Source organism: Cebus imitator, unplaced genomic scaffold, assembly GCF_001604975.1.
Source record: "Cebus imitator isolate Cc_AM_T3 unplaced genomic scaffold, Cebus_imitator-1.0 Scaffold171, whole genome shotgun sequence".
Classification (NCBI taxonomy): Eukaryota; Metazoa; Chordata; class Mammalia; order Primates; family Cebidae; genus Cebus; species Cebus imitator.
Window position 1 is genome coordinate 3404331 of NW_016107486.1, and position 19518 is coordinate 3423848.

The window sequence follows — 19518 nt, forward strand, 5'->3', positions numbered from 1 at the left end:
TGAAATATACAAAGATGCCTTATGTTTTCTCTGCCTACAATCTGTCTCACCCAAGTTCCAGCTTATTCTATGCATCTAGAATGAAAAATCTGCAAATGCACAGAAAGTCTACCAGTAGAAAACATACAACACCCTTCAATGCCTTTTTATAGCCTGTCTGATACTCAATGCTTCTGTCTATTTGATATGTTCTTTCTCTGTCCATGTTAGGATTTCACTTATTTGGTATGGATTCTACCTCTAAGCAAGACAACCTGCATGCTTTTATGCTTGTTCTAGAAGCATTTTAATTTGTTTGGCTTTGGGTTTGTACCTTTTCTTTCCTTTGTTCTTTGAGATAGTGTCTCGCTGTGTTGCCCAGGCTGGGGTACAATGGCACAATCTCTGCTCACTGCAACCTCCGCTTCCTGGATTTAAGCAATTTTCCTGCCTCAGCTCCCAAGTAGCTGGAACTACAGGTACACACCACCATGCCTGGCTAATTTTGTACTTTTAGTAGAGACAGGGTTTCCCATGTTAGCCAGGCTGGTCTCAAACTCCTGACCTCAGATGATCCTCTCACTTCAGTCTTCCAAAGTGCTGAGATTACAGGCATGAGTCATGGCAACCGGCCCTATACATTTTATTTTCTCCAATTACAAAGCAAACTTTGCCCACTTTTCTCCATCAATTCATGAACCTTAACATTTCATTTGAAACTAATCTCCCTTATACATAACTTTTATTTTCTTAGGGTAGGTTTCATGTTCACTTATTTGTGATTTTATTAAAATATATCTCAAGTAATATTTTATATTTGTAGAGTACAATCAAATATTTTACTATGTGCAATATCTATCCCTATCCACAATATTCCTATGACAAATCTACTTATCAAATTTCATCTGTAGCTGTACCCCACTCACTATTTCAGAACAGCAAGATATCAGTATATATTATCAATCTATTATTTAATAACAATATATAAATTCATAATCATTTGACTTAGTATACATGTGCAACAGATTACAATTTACTGGTTTTAAAAAGTCTATATTTATCATTTATTGTGATAATTTTTAAGGATATATTAAACCAGAAACATCTAAATGACCACAATAATAACAACAATAAACTTTAATTTGAACAATATTATCTGGGATATAAGTGTGCAAAAGAAAATAAAATCTCCCAGAATCCTACAATCCCTAGAGAAGCACGAATAATGTTTTTTATAATATGCATGTGGCTTTATATGCAGAATTATATCATAATACATATAATTTTATAATATGCTTCCTTATACTATTTTTTTTCATTTTTCCGGAATAAAAATATTGAATGAATATTCAGATTTCAATGGTATATCTAGAGATAGTAGTCATTCAGCACTTTAATAAATGCCTTATCTATAATCTCTACATTAGACTATGAGGTGTTCTAGGAAAACATACATTGCATGGAACTTTCTGAAAAATCAGGAAAGCAGAGAAGTTTGTGAGCAAAACCATCTTGAAAGTGAAGTCACTATGGCTCCATATTATTTTTGTTAAAAATGCTATGCAAAACATATTCAGTTACAGCCAAGGATATTTTCAAGGGAAGGTAGTAAGATAAGGTGAGACTAAATATATACAACTCAATCTCCTTAGGTGCTAGAAAATAAATGGAGGAAAAAGAAACAGAAAACAGGAGAGAGAATGTTCAGTACTGAACTTAAACCTAACAAAACTGAGATGAATATGATTAATAATGTAACTTGGAGATAGAGGGGTGATTCTAGTATAAATCAATATGACTTGTTTTAAGAACTAGGATGGTCACTAGGGTGTCTACCTTTATTTTTCTTATTTAATATTCTACCCTTCCCAACAAAGTAAATATTTCCATATGAAATAAATTTTCTTTCTTTTTTTGTTTATGGAGATAAAGCCTTGCTTTGTTGAACAGGCTGGAGTCCTGTGGTGCAATCTGTGCTCATTACAACTTCTTCATCCCAGGTTCAAGTGATTCCTCTGCCTCAACTTCCTGAGTAGCTGGGACTGCAGGTGCCCACCACCACACCCAGCTAATTCTTGTATTTTTTAGCAGTGACGTGATTTTACCATGTTGACCAGGCTGTTCTCGAACTCCTGAGCTCAAGTGATATGCCTGCCTTGGCTTCCCAATATGCTGGGATTACAGGTGTGAGCCACCACACCAGGTCTAAAGAAATAAGTATTATTTATCTAACTTTGTTACCATAGCATTATGTTAATTGTTTCAGTAATTACTAATATTTCTACAAAACTGTAAAAGTACACATTTTTCCTTCCTAAATGTTGTATAAGCCTCAGCTTAAATCAGAGTCAAAGCAAAGATAACTGGTATAAACCAAACACTTGGCTTTTCTCATACATATATAGTCCAAAAAGCACAGGATCTATGCCAAAAAAGATGTTGTTTTGAATTTTGCTGCACCATTACTAGCTGAGCGACACTGGGCTTGTTACTTCAACTCTCAGAGCTTTAATCTTCTCATCTCTAAAACAAAGAACTAAAAATTACATTCTTATATCATAGTATTTGCTTAATAAAAGACAACTAACAATCACTACTGTTATATTGTAAAGTAAAATTACATTTTAAAATACTGAACATGTATTTTGTGAATGTGTCCAGTGCAGATGTTTAAATTGGAAAAATTTAATTTAACATTCACTTTACCAAATTTAAGATATCATTTCAAAGAGTTTGATTATCCAAATAATTTTATTAATTTTTCACCAACCATCTGAATAGGAATCAAGTTAACTAAATGACCTGTGACTCATTAGGATAAATACTGTTAAGAAGTAAGCAGGAAAATGTATAGCTCAAAGCTTCATTTTGTGTCATTTGTCAATATATGTACCAAATAAACTTATTAATGTCTGTTCCATGCCAGGCTTTTCAGAATCTGGCTTTAATCAAACTACTGAGCCTAATTTGCTACTAATCCCCATAATGACTCCTACCTTTGGCTACACATTGTTCAACTAGTACACACCACCTCTTCCCTTTGTCTGGAATGTGCCTCTATTTCTTAGCTCATGAAAACCTTGCAGATTTCTATATTCCAGTACAAATATTTTCTTTCCCTGATGCTTTGTTGACTATTCCTCTCCTAGAATAGGCATTGAGATGCAGGATCAGCAGTGGAATAGGAGTAGATTTTTGCTTAATATAATACGATTTCTGCCTAGAAAGAGATCACATCAGGTTTCTATCATTAAGGTAGGGTTTACAACATAATTCTTTGTACTCACTTGCATGTGTGTGTTTTTGCATGTAAGTCTACGTTTGGGATCCTTTGCTTGTCAGGAGAAAATACCGTAATAAATAAAATACTTTCCATTCCCTCATGATACTGTGATCCATAGAAAATGTTCTAGAAATACATGGTGAATGGATGAGTGAAAGGGGGAAAGACTGCCAAGTTCTACTCAGTGACCTCTTTCAATTACAGTGACTTGAGAGAAGAATGAGGAACATAAAACAAGAAAAGTAATCTTTTTAGTGTAATGAGGATTCTGTAGTCCTGGAAGAGAGATAATTTATCAGCATTATCATGCACAATGCCAATCAGTTTCATGGAGAGACCATGTGAGGTAGACAGATGACAAAAGATTAATCAAGCAACTGCTATAGGGCAAGATTAGTGTGCTGATTTCATGCAAGGTTGACAGATAGATAAAAAGGTAAAGCAATATATTCTGTGAGGCACTAGGGTATTGTTCCTATTGCTGGAAAGTGACGGCAGCAAAATATATGAAAATTGGAAAGTATCAGCTTAATTGGAGAAAAATAGGCACTGAAAAAACTAGGCTTTGCCAAGAAATCATTAAGCTAGTAAATATACAAATAAATTTATTAAATTGTTAGTAGTTATTTGAATAATGTACTAGCTTTTTTAGGACAGAATATTACAAACAATGTCATATATTTACATTAATGTTTGTGAAATTCAGTGTTTCCTAGGAATACAGATAACTAACCCTAATAGACCTAGATTTTCAGTAATCACCAGTAGCTGAAAACAAAAATATAGTATCAAAAATTTAATTGTTTTTGGAGAACTTAAGTTTAGGTTTAGCATCACAGATAAATGTAATTAACTTTATTGTGGGAACTAGGTTTCTTAATGTTGGAGAAGTAAGGTACTGATGAGCAAGAAGGGAGATTAGAATAAATGCTGTAGTACTGAATTTGAGTTGTGGACATCAGTAACAACTCATTTTTGACTTAATATATATATATAGATGGATAGAGAAACAATTATAGGTATGTACACCAACAGGGGTTATATATGTATAACCAAGCACTGTCCTATGTGAGAGTCTGGAAGCAATGACAACTCAGCAACAGTTATCAAGCCCATTGCCAGATCTTGGTTTTTAAATATTATTCTGCAATGAAAAGAATCAGGACTCCTTACTCAAAAGGCTCTTACTAAGGCTAAGGCAAGGAATATAAAAGATAGCATATAGAGAGCTTCCTGTAGTGACAATAAGCATGGAGATGTTCAGAAAACAAAAGGATGGACACATACCAATAGCACCCCATGTCCAAAGCTGGACAAATTTGAAAAGCGTAATAAATAACAAATAACATAATAAAAGACTATAACCCAAAGTGCAAAATAAACCTAAATTGCCAGCAATCATAGACTGAATAAAGAAAATATGATACATATACACCATGGAATACTATGCAGCCATAAAAAAAGAACAAGATCATGTCCTTAGCAGGAACATGAACAGAGTTGGAGGCCATGATCCTTAGCAAACTAACACAGGAACGGTAAAGCAAACACTGCATGTTCTTACCTATAAGTAAGAATTAAGTGATGAGAACACATAGACACAGAGAAAGAAACAACTCACCATGGGGCCTTTCAGAGGGTAGAGGATGTGAGAAAAGAGACAATCAGGAAAAAATAACTAATGGGTAGTAGACTTAATACCTGGGTGATAAAATGATCTGTACAACAAACCCCCGTGACTCAGGTTTATCTATGTAACAAACCACCACATGTATCCCTGTACTTAAAGTAATCATTAGAAAGTAAGATAATAATATAAATATGCATGAGCCCATACTGATTTAAATTAATGACTAAATTTTTTTAAGTGGGGGAGAAGAGACAATGCTTCAATACAAAAATATCAAGTAATTTATGTAGATACTCTCCCCTCCTGGAGAGTAGAATATACTTAATGACTCACTTCCACGGAAAAGACTACGGGGAAAAAAAAAAGCAGCTAATTTAGAGTGGATAAAACTTGCAAAAACACTTTAACCACCTGATGAAGGTTAATGTTACCATTGATGTCAGGGGATATAGATGTGATGAGAAGAGCATTTCGCCTGTATGGCACTCTTTCTAAAAATCCATAACCCCAGTCTAATCCTGAGAAAAGTATCAGGCAAATCCCAATTGAGAGACATTCTACAGATGCCTATCCAGTAATCTTCAAGCTGTTGATGTCATATGAAAAACAAAGAAAATGAAACTGTCAAAAAACAAAACAAGAAGCTATGACAACTAAATATAATGAGGTGTCCTGAACTAGATCCTGGCACAGAAAAATACTCTAATGGAAAACTGTAAATAAAGTCTGGCATTTAATTAATAGTGACATACCAGTGTCAGTTTCTTATTTTTGACAAATGTACCAGAGTAATCTACGATGACAACATTAAGGAAAACTGAAATTGGGTGAAGGGTACAGGGGAACTCTGTAGTTAACTAGAAACATTTACGTAAATACAAATTATTCAAAATGAAATGTTTATTTTAGAAAATATGGGTTAGTTTCCTAGCATCAGATTTCTAATCCAAAGTGCAAATCTGGTCATTTTGCCTCCTTACTTATAACCATTCATTGTTCCTCTGTCTCTATGAGATGAAGACAATACTTCTGAGTCAGATGGTACAGACCCATCCCTTGCTTTGCTTTTCAGCCGCACTTCCAGTACTTCCCCTCATATACCCTGAAATCTAGTTTTACTAAACTTTTAGCAGTGTCTAGAAAGACGTAACTTTTCTCCACCTGATAATCCCTACAAGCACATATTCAGTTCATTTTTTTTTTTTTCACTCCATGAGTTCTCCTGAATTCTCTCAAAGACAGTTAGACACTCTGTTTTGCTCACATGGTACTCTGCACTTCCCTCTACAGGGGCCTTTATCTCATTTTGGGGGGCAACTCATTATTAACAAGAGTTGCAGTTATGTACCAGAACTGTGTTGAAAGTTTACATATATCCTATCAGGAAAGAAACATTAAGTAAATATATCCAAGGTAATACAGCTAAGAAATTAAGGGCCTGTAATCTGAAACCAGTTGCTAATTATTATTCTGAAAGCCTGGAGTCTTTCACGTAGAACATACCATCTTTCTGAATGCTATGGATTCTTGCAGTTTACTTTTCAGCTCCCAGACCTCTCATTGCACCTTAAACTCATTAATTCAGTGGGCTTTAATAAAGACAGCCCGGTCTCTGAATCAGATAACTTGAGTTCCATCCTTAGTTCTGGTTTCATCACTTACCAAGAATGTAACCTTGAGAAAGAATCTAAATCTTTAGTTGGGTTTTCTAACAAATGTAAGGATACCTAAAGTTTATTAAAAATTACACAACACCTGGCACATTAGTGAGCATTCATAAACATTAAGAGCCTTCCAAGAATATCAGGGATTTTGTTTTGTTCACCTTTATATCTCAAACACTAGAAAAATAAACACATAAGGTAGGTTTTTAAAATATTACCATTTGACATAAATAAACATCTATATGCATGTATATGTGTACACTATATATATGATATATTTCTATGTGTCATACAGAGAAAATATATTTGATACATATATTTATAAATATATATTTATATCATACAGATAAAGAGAGATTAGGTTTAGAAAGTAAAATAGGAGTTTTAACTACTTGGAAAAATAGGAATTAAAAACAACTGAATTACTGTTTTGGAAAAATATAGTTGTATCATCAGTGGTTATATTAGTCCAGGGGTTATCATGACAATTAAGTGGAAAAAACTTGTTCTGCATCTATATCAATGATGTTATTACATCATATGAAAACTCAAAGCTTTCCATTTGAGAAGAATAAATGTTAATAATTACCTCTGCATCAGGAAGAGCTCCCTAGCAAGTGATAAATTTAACAGTTTGGTGGACTTTGAAATTTTAATTTAACTTGAATTTATGTGTCATATTCTATTATCCTTTTACAAGAGAAATCAGAATGCTATTATTTACAGCCTTGTTTTTTAACATTAAAATAAAAAAAGGGAAAATGCTTCAAATCCCACTTGACTTGCAAGACTAAAACTTCACAAACTGAAATAACAAATGTATTATTTGTAAAATACGGCCACAATTAGTTGTTGGTTTTTTTTTTTTTTTTTTAACAATCTGTGGTGAAATGTAATGGGAATGCAGATACATTTTTTAAAAGATTCAATTTTAAAAGTAAAATTGAAAACTTAGGAAACAGAAGAGCACTCAGGTTTTAACAGGAATTTTAAAATGTCATCTACAAACTACAAATACAGGTCATCAGTGACACCAAATAAAAAAAATATTGAATGAGTTAAGGTAATGCATATTTCAAAAAGCCATTAGCAGGAGAGTCCCTTGCAAGAATTCCGCTTAAGCATTCTATTCTCAAATATTACATCAGGCAAACATAGGCATTTGCTATATCTTTTTTCAAAAATTTAATGGGAGGCATTAGATTCCCTAACGTTTAAGGAGAACCTCTCCTTCTAATGACTCTCACACAGTTTACTGGAATTAGGAGATTGTATTTACTAACTAGATCAGGAAATCTCAAACCGCACAGAGGAAATCAGAAACCAGTCACTGACAGCCACCACAGTGACTGCTTCTGAGTGTGGCACAAGCTCAGTACAGGGCAGCCAGATGAAAGGACAATCTTAATGGTGACTCTGGAGAGGAAGTGAGACTGTAACCCTAAAACTTTCTAGGATAATTCATTTTCACTTCTACCCAGTCAAAACAACTATTGACATCATCAATGAAGTGCTTAAGTCTACCTGGAGGTGGCGCGGAGCGGAGTGAGCATTCCAGAGCCCCAGACGAGTGGAGACGTGCACGAAAAACACTATTTTCCTGTCAGACACCTGTGCCCACCGCCCCAAGCCCTGCCCTTCTGGCCCTTCCTCAGCCTTTGTGCTGTGTCCCTCCTGCTCCTGCAGTGGGCCACAGCACAGAGAGAAGAGTCCTCCGGAATGGCTGACTGGATAGAAAGCAACCGGATCTTTAATCACTTTTCCTACTTTGCACTTCACACAGTTCTTACTCCTACCTCTGCCTCACGTCGTTCAAACAGAATATTAGAGGCCTCCTTCAATTTTCATTTCTCAGTCTTTCCTTCATCCTGTTCAATACCCTAAACTTTGTTATTTAAAATAACCTTTTACCCCCTCCTCCCCTTCCCAGGACCTTATAACTTCTCTGGCTCTCCTCCCCATCCTTACCTCCTCCAAATTCTCTCCTCCTGGTCCAGGCCTCTTTCGCCCGCCCGGAGCTGCCCTTTGCCTGACCTTTCTCCTCACACCACTCGCTGAGTCCTTTCACCTCATCCATTCCCCCGTCAGGCTCTCCAGATTCCCGGGCCGTTTGCTGGAGAAGTCTTTGCTGCAGCGAGGACCGGAGTTCCCCGCGCGCAGCCCAGCGGCAGAAGAGGGCTAGGCTGACAGGAAAGCCAGGACTGTAGGAGCGGTTGGCAGCCCGTCCTCCTCGCGAACCTGCAGGGATGCGGCAGGGGCCGGGGAGCATGGGGAGGTACTAACCCCCCGGAGCCCCTAACTGGGGCTTACAGACCTGGCCCGTGGGCCGATTTTCTGCCTAGCGCAGCCGAGAAGCATAGGTGCCAGGAAAAGCAAGAGAGGGGCGCTGGGGGTGCTCATCCCCAGAGTCGGTCCCTCTGCGAACCGAGGAAGAGAGGTGAGAGTCAGCGAGCGGTGAGAAGGGAAAACCTTTCTTCAGACTGGCCCCGGAGCGTCGGGGAAACTGGGGCGCTCTGGTAAGCGCCCAGCGGAACGGAGGGCGAGAGGCGTGTAGAGAGAGTGCGCGCTGGGGAGGAGACGCCAGTAGGGAAGCGGTGCTCCGGACTGGTGCAGGCTGAGGGGAGATGTCGGCGGGTGAGAGCTGGGGAGCGCGTGCGGCGGCCGCGGCGCCAGTGTTTGTGTGTATGTGAGAAAGCAAGGGGCGAGCGCGAGTGCGAGTGAGGCAAAGACAGAGCGCATGTCTCATCCCTGCGAGCAGCCACTAGACGCTCCACCACCATCTTTTGCATGTGCAACATTTGCAGCCGGACAGAAAACCTCTCCCAGGGCTATGGAGACTGCGGGAAAAATCTGGCGGCTCGCGATGGATTGCTAAGGGGAAATAGTCATAATCTTAAACCACCCCAAACCTCTTTCCTTTTTTTTAATTTCTTTTTTATTTTATTATTATTATTTTTGTTGTTGATTTTTAATTTTAGCGCCGTCGTCTTCAATGTTTCTCTGAACAGCCCTGAGGAAGAGTGTGAGAGAAAGAGAGAGAGCGCGCGCCAGGGAGAGGAGAAAAGAAGATGAGGATTATTTGCAGACAGATTGTCTTGTTATTTTCTGGATTTTGGGGACTCGCCATGGGAGCCTTTCCGAGCAGCGTGCAAATAGGTAAGGTGTGCTCCGATGGGGTGTGCTTGTGGCTGGTTGTAGCAGATATCCGAAAGTGAGTTAAATGAGTTGCTGATAGGCAATTCAGGGAAACCTTCAGCAGTTCCCTGCCCCTCTCTTACCCTCGTCTTCCTTTCTCTCTTTTCCAGAAAGACTTCTCTTTAGTGTAGGTGCCTTTGGAATACACCCAGGGCAGCCCAACCATCCATTCTCAGCCCTTAACCCTATTTCCACCTTTGGCTGTAGACGCTTAAGTAGGTTTGAAATAAGTTGGGGGAAAACCTTTGGGGAATTTGGTCGCATTTTATATCATATTTATTTTCATTCCTTTCTCTTAAGTGTAAAGTGATGTCAAGTTTGTTTAAAAAAGAAAAAATAAAATCCACTTCTTCTCATGCTGGACGCCGCAGCTTTCTTGCTTTTACAGAAAGACCCTGTTTGAGGAAAAAGACATTACCACCTGCACTCCCTGCCTTTTCTTGCTACCGGTTAGCAGATTCCAAAGTTAGATCCCTTTCCAGGAAGCTTCTCTCCTTTTATTTTGTTTTCTTCTTGAAGCTTTAGCCCTTATTTCTCTACCTCTACTGTATTTCCAGGGACATCCTCCATCCTTGGCTTTTCTTGCTTTTCTCCTCTACTGTCTTTTAATGGGACGCAGCTATTGAATTTCTTCCAGCTAAGCCCAGCCTCAACACTGCATCATTTCTCGTGGTCTGTGCACAAAACGGAGTTAATTAGGCTGAGTCCAGGAGCTGCAGGAAAACAAAGTTCATTTCTCCTTTCTGATTTCCCTCTTCCCTGTGTGGCACTATGTCCCTTTATTTCTGTATTTTAATGTAAATCTCTTTTCCGTTCATCTGCATTCATCTTAGAGAGAGATTCCCTGAGCTGGCTTATGTAGCAGTGTGCTGGGAATCAGGGGGAGGGCAAGGGAGAGAAAGGAACATACACTAAATGGTCTCAGAGGTCATTGTGATCATAGCACATTGGGATAAGAAAAAGCTGAGCTGCTCTAAAGACTAAATACTAAGCATGCACCTTAGGGACAAAGGGCAGTCTCCCTAGATGTGGCAGGTATAGCTCTTTAATTGTATATGCTTGTAAATGGCAGTAGATTTGACTGTGCTTGGGGTGTGTATAATGTTTACAAGAGGCAACACTGAATGTGCTTTTCCTGCTGTTTTAATAGGTGGTCTCTTCATCCGAAACACAGATCAGGAATACACTGCTTTTCGATTAGCAATTTTTCTTCATAACACCAGCCCCAATGCGTCGGAAGCTCCTTTTAATTTGGTACCTCATGTGGACAACATCGAGACAGCCAACAGTTTTGCTGTAACAAATGCCTGTAAGTAAAACATAAGTTATGAAAGATTAGAAGAGAGTTAAAGCCAAGCAATGGAGCCCTCTTCCTCTTTGTTATTATTTCATTTTTTTTTTTTTTTAGAAAGAATTTCAATATTCCCACAGTTGCCTGGTTTCAGGACAAATCAGAGTTAACAACAAGACTTCAACTCAGGGATATTTAGCTGATTTCTTTTCTTTTCCTTAATTTTTTTCTTTTCTTTCTTCTCCTCCCTTTCTTTGCTTCTTCCTACCTTTCTCTCTCTCTTTTTTCATTACTTGTCTAGATCATTCAAGTTAAATCCTCCTTTAACATTTCAGTGTTATTCCTATCAGTTGAATGTCAGTTTAGTGAAAATTGTACTCAAGCTTGTTTTTTATTTTGTTTCTTTGGTTTTTCTTATTTGCTTTTCGCTTGAGTAAGCATAGGTCTTGCTTTTAAAGAAGACACATGCTCTTTACACTGATGAAGGCCATGGAAGTCTTGCTAATAGTGAGAAAAAGAGGGGAGTGGTGGTGTAGAGGATACATATTTGAGTCGGTTGGTTGACACTGCAGATGATCTGGTGATGTCACTTGAGGCTGCCCTGCCCTTATATTCTGGATTGTAAATGTCTCTTACTATCTTATAATGCATATGTCTTGTGGATATAACTCCGTGAATCCTTACCTCGATGCCAAATCATGTTAGGCTCTGATCCACCTGAATTCACCAACCAACCCAGAATTATTTATTATCCCACACAATGAAACTAAACGGGTGACCTCACCTAATGCCGTAAGAAAGCAGTTGTACAGTTCCTTTCACCCTCATGAGGATACTGTATAATTTAATGTAAAAAAACAAATACAATCAACTGTGCATATTAGTTTAAAATGCATTGAAACATGATCACTCAATAGCAGTTGTATTGCCTTTTCCTTCTTGAAGGAAGTGCATGTTTCAAATACCTCCTCACATTTATATGCTAATTTACCAGTTCTAAATTTATAAATTAAAATAATGACTATATTTAAGAAGTAGGAATAGTTTCTACATAAAAGTTTGCATGTTTCACAGTTAATAAAATGTTTGAGCTGAATTGTAAAGCCTTTTTATCGTATCGAGCTGGATGCATTTTTATTTAAAATTCTTTCACTGCAAGAAAGTGTACTGAACAAAGAAACAAGTGAAATTGAAAACTAAGAATTGTTAAATGTCTGGAGGACATCTGTTTCATCAACTTAAATATTTTAATTTGTATGTATTGGCTGTTAATTCATCTAACAGATAACATGATTAATTTTTCTCAATTTTTGGTGTCTCTTGAACTCTTAATTCTTTTGAGAACTTAGTTTCATGAGGAGGTTGAAGCATGTGTCACTTTTGCAAAGTGTATAATTATATATTTTTCAGGAAGGCTATAGTTTCTATGAGTTTACTACTTAATTTTAAAAAATCTCTTGACATATTTGGTGATAAAATCAATATTGCATTAAACCAAAAGGGAGTTATTTTTAATCACAAGTGCAAATAAGTTAGAACAAGGTTAGTGGATAGTCCCTTTTGTAAAATTTCTAAGTTATTAGTTATATGTTCAGAGTTGTATAAGGGATGTCAGCATTGCAATTAGTTTTAAGTAATGCATTCTTTTTAATACATAAATAGTATTTGTTTATTTAAATATTTTTCTCATATCTCGCCTAAGATTCTGTCAGTAGAAATCTTACTAGCTTTGCCGGGCGCGGTGGCTCAAGCCTGTAATCCCAGCACTTTGGGAGGCCGAGGCGGGTGGATCACGAGGTCAAGAGATCGAGACCATCCTGGTCAACATGGTGAAACCCCGTCTCTACTAAAAATACAAAACATTAGCTGGGCATGGTGATGCGTGCCTGTAATCCCAGCTACTCAGGAGGCTGAGGCAGGAGAATTGCCTGAACCCAGGAGGCGGAGGTTGCGGTGAGCCGAGATCGCGCCATTGCACTCCAGCCTGGGTAACATGAGTAAAACTCCGTCTCAAAAAAAAAAAAAAAAAAAGAAATCTTTCTAGCTTTAAAAATAATCTATAATCCAAATACATGTGAAAGTATTTATCAATAGTAACTACTTTTTAAGTATTAAGAAAATTTTGAAAGATTTTCTTACAAGTAGCAGATATATCTGTTTCATTTTGTTTCATTTTTACAAATTAAGACCTTAAACATTCTAAAGTTTGTATTGCAACTTTCAGCAACGTAAACAAAAAGGCTAGTTCTCTTTTCCTCCTTTTTGTTTGTTAACCTCATTTGGGATAATTGTAACTAGTATTATATTATTTATGTAATAAAAATATATATGAAATAAAATGTTACTGGTAAAGTATTTGTAAACATGATAACTTATTAGGAAGTAGCATACAGAATTCAAAAATAGAACAAGTATGAAATATAGAGTATGCTGTTCTTCAGCATATAAGAATTGAGAAAACTGACACAAGTAAACTTTGTTTATTTTGAATCCAAGTATAACACAGTATTAGTGATCTAATTTTTTTATAATCACATACAATTAATTTTGTGTATGTTTAAATTTAAAAAAAACAAATTGTAAATAAGGAGAAAACATTTTCTATCAGAAAGAAGTAAAATTATTTTGACAAATGAGTATGCTGAACATCCTTAAGTCAAATCTAAGCAGAATTTGAGAAAAATCAATAGTCAGAGAGTGTGGGTCAGGTGATTGGTGTTTGTTGAATGGACTGACCGAGAGCATACAGACTCGTGATTTTCCAATCTAATTAAAGATAAAATCTAAGCAATAAATATAAGACAACCTCATTTATCAAGCTCTATGCCTTTGAGTACAAAAAGGTAAAAATAGGTCTTAAAACTTAATATTCTAGAGAATTAACATGAAACTTATTCCTCACCATAATATGGACTGGATTTTTAAATTTGTCATGTTAGATTGAATATAAAGACATAATATGTGGCTGGTTAAGTTTATTTTAATCATGATTTTTCTACAGTGGCTCCTTGTAGAACTGCAGAATCTACTCTGTCTGTGAATAAGGGTGATTAAACAAGATATGTTTAATTATGTTGTGGAATGTATACTCAAAAAAAAAAAGACAAAGAATAAAATGTATTGGTTATCTAGGGGACAGATTATTTAATGCTGATTCATCTGCCTCAAAACTAAGTTATTGCTCTAAGAATACTTTGATAACATAAACTATTCTGTGTATAGAGTTTACATACTCACAAGTCTAAACCTGATAAACTTATAGTTTTTGGTATAAATCCCACGTTCCTGAGAAGGGAATAACTTTGGCTTATAGTTTATTCAAATTATTCTATTGTTGGAAAATCACACTTTGATGAATATTAAACTAAAATTATATGAAATACAGATAATATAAAATTATGACCTATTACAATAACAAAAAAATGAGTATAATAGCCTTTGTAGTCAAATTTCAAAATCTAATTAAAAGTATACTCTTTTTTATTTCAATCTATCCAAAATATGAAGTATGACAGAATGGGAATTTAAAAAATACATTTAATATAGGCAAATTTATTTAATTAAAATGTCACACTATTGTATCATAGGTAGATTAAAAAATAATTATCTTTACAAACAAAAATGTTAGTTAAATTGGATATGTTCATCACAAAACATTTGAGACAACCCAAAAGCCGGCTGTTTTCTTATATTTTTCCAGTAGTTAATGGATAAGGATATTTTGGTTTGCAGGATATGTTCAATATAATGAAAAGTAATAACCAAAATACGAAATTAGTCCATCTCTAAATTTTCTAAAAGATAAATATATTTTAGTCATTGTGATTATTAGTTTAATTCAGCTACATTAGAAACCGTGTAAAAGAATCAGCCCTTTAAAAAGTCAGTCCCTGTGCAATATAATCCGCAAATATTCAGATTCTGAAATGAGTCATTTAAATTTCAGATGACAATAGGGAGTACTAATAGAATGGATCAAGTACTCATGTCTTATCACCTTGGTGAAATGATAATAGAATATTATAGACTGTTTTTGACTTTTTAAACTTTGTTAGAAAGGACCAATTGATTAATATTTTTCTGTAAAAAAAAAAAAGCTGTAAAAATCACAAATAGAATCGATATTATGCCCTAGTAATGACTTTTAAAAAGTTGTTCTTTTTTAAGTTAAATATGAATTCCGTGTGGCTGATTTATTTGTGGACTCTTAAGTATTTAAAATGAGCAGTGCATGTAAAAGTAGCTTGGTATGTAAAATGGAGTTGTTTAGTTTATTTAAATACATTGAAAATGTGACACTAAACCTAGTAGGCTCTGCAGGATTTTCCACTTATAAAGTAGGTACTTAATAAAAATTCACTAAATTTAAGTGTACTAAATAATATCATATTCTGTGTTTGGTTCAACAATGTTTAAATATTTTTGTACGTTTTCTCTTCCAGGATCATGAAGCCCTAAAAAGGCATTGTAAGAGTTTACATTGGGTTAATATAATAATCTTAAACATGCTAAAGATAAAATTCTGATGATTTCAACTGCAAAGTTGTTAGCAAAGAAATGCTAGAATTAATTACTATTCGACTTTTGTCTGTATTTAGGAAAATTAGTGATGTGACTCAACTGTGATTCTCATTAGCTTTTCTTATTTTGAAATCATGGCAAGCTTCTATGTTGATTTTAAGTAATTCTTTAGTTTTATATTTTTTCTCTCTTACCTTAATTTTTCATCATGAGATTGACAAAGATATGAGTCACATTCTTATAGTTTTTCTCTTTAAGTGATAGGATGATGCATAATCTGTATATATTTGATGTATTTTAGAGTTGTCATAGGATTAAGCTTTCATAAAGCTGTCAAAAAAACTCTTTTTTTCCAATCTGGATTCTTCCAAGTGTTATTTATTTCTCAAGGAGGAAAAATTTTAGTTTCTGGCATTGAGAAATATAAAATCTTATTTACAGAGTTATATTATTGTTCTGGATTTTAAAATGAAGGATAAATAGCAATACACCTTGCACTTTATGACAACACATTTTTTTAAACTTCTTAGGGGTGTGTGTGTGTGTGTGGGTATATAAAAAAAAATATATATATATATATATATATATAAATTTTATTTGACCTCAAGCTAATCTTATAGTGAGACAGTCTAAGAAGAAAATATGTTCTAGTTAAGACAGCTTTGTCACAAAGGAGTCACTTTACTTTCCAAAGACTATCTCTAGTAACAGACTACAAAGTCAGAGTTTGAACCAATTCATATACCTACTATGCTAGTACTTTTACCAGAAGGCCATAAGGGTGTAAAAAAGATAACATCTATATTGAGCCTGCCTGAATTAAGAAAGAAAAAAAAATGCCATGTATCTTTTCTCTAATTTAATTGCAACATTTTAAAGAAAATGGGACAAGACAATTCTGGGCAACTTATTCATGAATCACATGACAGCGAATGATACAGCAAAGGCTGAAACCATATTATATAATGAAGCCATCTATTCATTCATTAGATGAGATAATGAATGTATCCATTTACTTATTAAACATTTATCACCAGCAACTCTATTTAAGACATTAGCTAGCAGCTGGCAACACAAAAGCTTATAAGAGTAGTTGCTGACCTCAAGGAGCTGATAGCCCAGAGGGAAAGAGAGACAAGTCAGTGGTTACAGTAAAGATTATAGTATAGTACGGTAAAGTGCTATGACAGAGAAACATTGCTAGAAAGGAGATTGACATGGACACAGAAGGATAATTACACCAAATTTGGCGTGGCCTCCTAAGGATGATATTGCCTGATCGGAGTGTTAAGATCTAGTTGAGCCATTTGTAAAAGAACAAGGAAGGAGAACATGGCTAGCCAAAGGAGCAGTGCATGAGGAGACACCAAGGTGTGGGAATCCAAGTGACTTTGAGCCATCGAACATGGATTCATCTGGCAGTAGTATTAAATGTGAGGAGCAGAGGTGTGCTAAGAGTTGAGGCTTTTTAGAGCTCAGAGGATATATAGCTATGGACACTCTTCTGAATACAAAGGGGGACCCATAAATGATTAAAACACAATAATGACATGAGCAGACTTATATTTTATAAAGAACAGGCTAGGTTGTAAGAAGGAGAATGAATTGGAAGAGGACAAAATGGGACAAAAAAGACCAGTTGACTGAATCTTAAAGTAATACGATTTAGAATTATGAGTTAAAAGTGGAAGCATGGAGGAGAGAGAAAAGCACATAGATCCAATGCTGAAATTTTCATGGAACTTTGTGATTCGTTGGATGTCTGTGTGAGAGGGTGCAGGGGAAGTGTGGTAAAAATAAAAGATGTTTTTTTCAGTCTTCTGGCTTGGGCAAATATTTAGATAGTGAGTAAAGACGCGACACACAGAAGGAGCAGATGTTGAGTGGGGAGGGTGAGTTTACAATGGACTTACTGATTTTGAGGTGTTAAAAAGACATCCAAAGGGGGATGTGCAGTAGGGATTTGGACATGTGTGTCTGGAGCTTTTGGGTTCAGTCCTGAGCTGAAGACAGATGATCAGTGAGCCTTGGAGACTTGGAAGTGAATGAGATCACCCAGAGAGATCAGAAGCAGTGCCAAGACTGCTGAAAATCAAACCCTAGGAAGAACCAATGTTCGAGAGGAAGGGAGAGGAAACAGGTGAAACAAAGAAGACTAAAGACAAGGGATCACAGAATTGAGAGGAAAATGAGGAAGAGTAATTTAATAGAAAACAAAAGATAGGGAAAATATCAAGTAAACAGTGCTCAATCTTCTTAACAACTGCAGAGTTTAAATAAAGAATTGCAAGGACAATTGTAATATCTTCAACAGAGGTCTTTCCTTTTTTTTCGGAACGTTCTTTTGTATTTGGCCAGGAAAAAAAAAGCAGCCATTATTAATGCCATAGGGCTTCTAATACTACATATTTTGTGGGGTATATTGGCCTAAAATGTTCTTCTTTCACTTAGAGTTATGGAGAGATAATCTCCTCTGGAGTTTTGAGCCAGATGAGTTTGAATTTGTAACCTGATAGTGGGCAAGTTACTTAACACTTTCTGAGTCTCAGTTTCTTCATCTGTTAACATGGAGAAGTAGCATATATCACATATAAATTTTATGAATATTAGAAAACAATTTGGAAAATATTCCAACATATAGTTAGTAATCAGTTGTTATATCTGTATTTCACTTCCTGTGTCACGTGAACCTTTTATGTCTGAGCCAATTTCAAAATTTCAAGTAATTTATATTTATATTTTTAAAAGGCAATTTATTTTAAATATTTTTTGATATTTCAAAGAAAGTTTTTTTTAACATCTCTGTGAATTGTTAATTTTTATTCATGTACACAAGTGTAAGGCCATATTCGTCAAAATTATTTTTAAGTCCTAAGAGAGGGCAAATTTATCTAAGATCTATGGAGTATTCAGAGAGAGGATTGTTTCATTGATAGATTAAAGGAGGTCAATGAATTCTCCTAATTTTATGCAAAATTGTGTGTGCTTGTGCACAGTGTGTGTGTGTTTACAGAGACACAATCAAACTTTTGAACAGCTTCTCAATGAGTTCCAGTCACAAAAAAGGCCCAGTACTTCAGCCCTAAAGGAGCCACACATAAATTAGATGAACAAACAGCTCTTCATTCCCTATCTTCATCATTTTAGGAGCAGAATAGATTTTAGCCTTGAAACCAACCAGTATTTTTTTTTAATGAAATCCATCTCTACTACCTTCTTCCTTAACATAGAAAATAATCAGTGTATCTTAGCTAGAAAACCCCTTGGCTTGGTCCTCTGCCTCTCATATCATCATCTTATAATTTTTATTCATTCTCTTACTATTCAAAGCGCAACATATTCTACATCAGCTCTTTCTATTTTTATCACCATTTACTTTTTCCCTTACCGTCACCACTCCTGGAACACTGTGTTCTTGAAGGTCATCAGTGACTTACAAATTAGTAAATCCAATTGTTATTTCTTATTCCTCATCATCTCAGAATAGTTTGAAGGATTTGACATTGGTGACAACTCCTTGTTCTTTGAAACTCATTCCTTCTCTTATAGTAAGAATAACTACAATTATGGAGTACTGTTTACCAGATTTTGGGTAATCTCAATTTTTGTAAAATTCAGCAGTAGGCATTACTATTATCGTTTTATAGGAGAAGAAACTGAAGATTTGCATAGCTAAGAAAATTTGTCTAAGACCACAAAGTATCCACGGCATCTGAATTTAAAGTCAGTTCTCTTATTCAATACAGGATTTGTCTGCCCTTCATACCAAGGCATCTTGATCTGTACAGTATTGACAAAATATCCATTATTCTGTGTGACTGTCGCTGGTTAACTCTTACTTCTGATATCAACAATTTTTTGTTAAAGTTACCTCTGTGACAACTTTTATTTACCCCTTCTACTATGGACGTATTGATTTTTCTATGTGATTTGTAACACAGCTCAAAAATTTCAG

At 35.6% G+C, this 19518-nt stretch overlaps 1 protein-coding gene across 8 annotated transcripts in view; it reads left to right on the forward strand.

Annotated features, from left to right (window-relative positions):
- Positions 1–9240: 9240 nt before the first annotated feature.
- GRIA4 (glutamate ionotropic receptor AMPA type subunit 4) overlaps positions 9241–19518 on the forward strand; it is a 386448-nt gene continuing 376170 nt past the window's right edge. For all 8 annotated transcript variants that reach the window (XR_005202841.1, XR_005202842.1, XM_017544804.2 and 5 more), the window contains exons 1-2: positions 9241–9712; positions 10902–11060. Coding sequence is in view for 6 of the 8 variants with exons in the window: in XM_017544804.2 (XP_017400293.1) it covers positions 9625–9712; positions 10902–11060 (247 nt within the window). In the remaining 2 variants the exon portion in view is untranslated. The remainder of the gene's footprint in view (positions 9713–10901; positions 11061–19518) is intronic.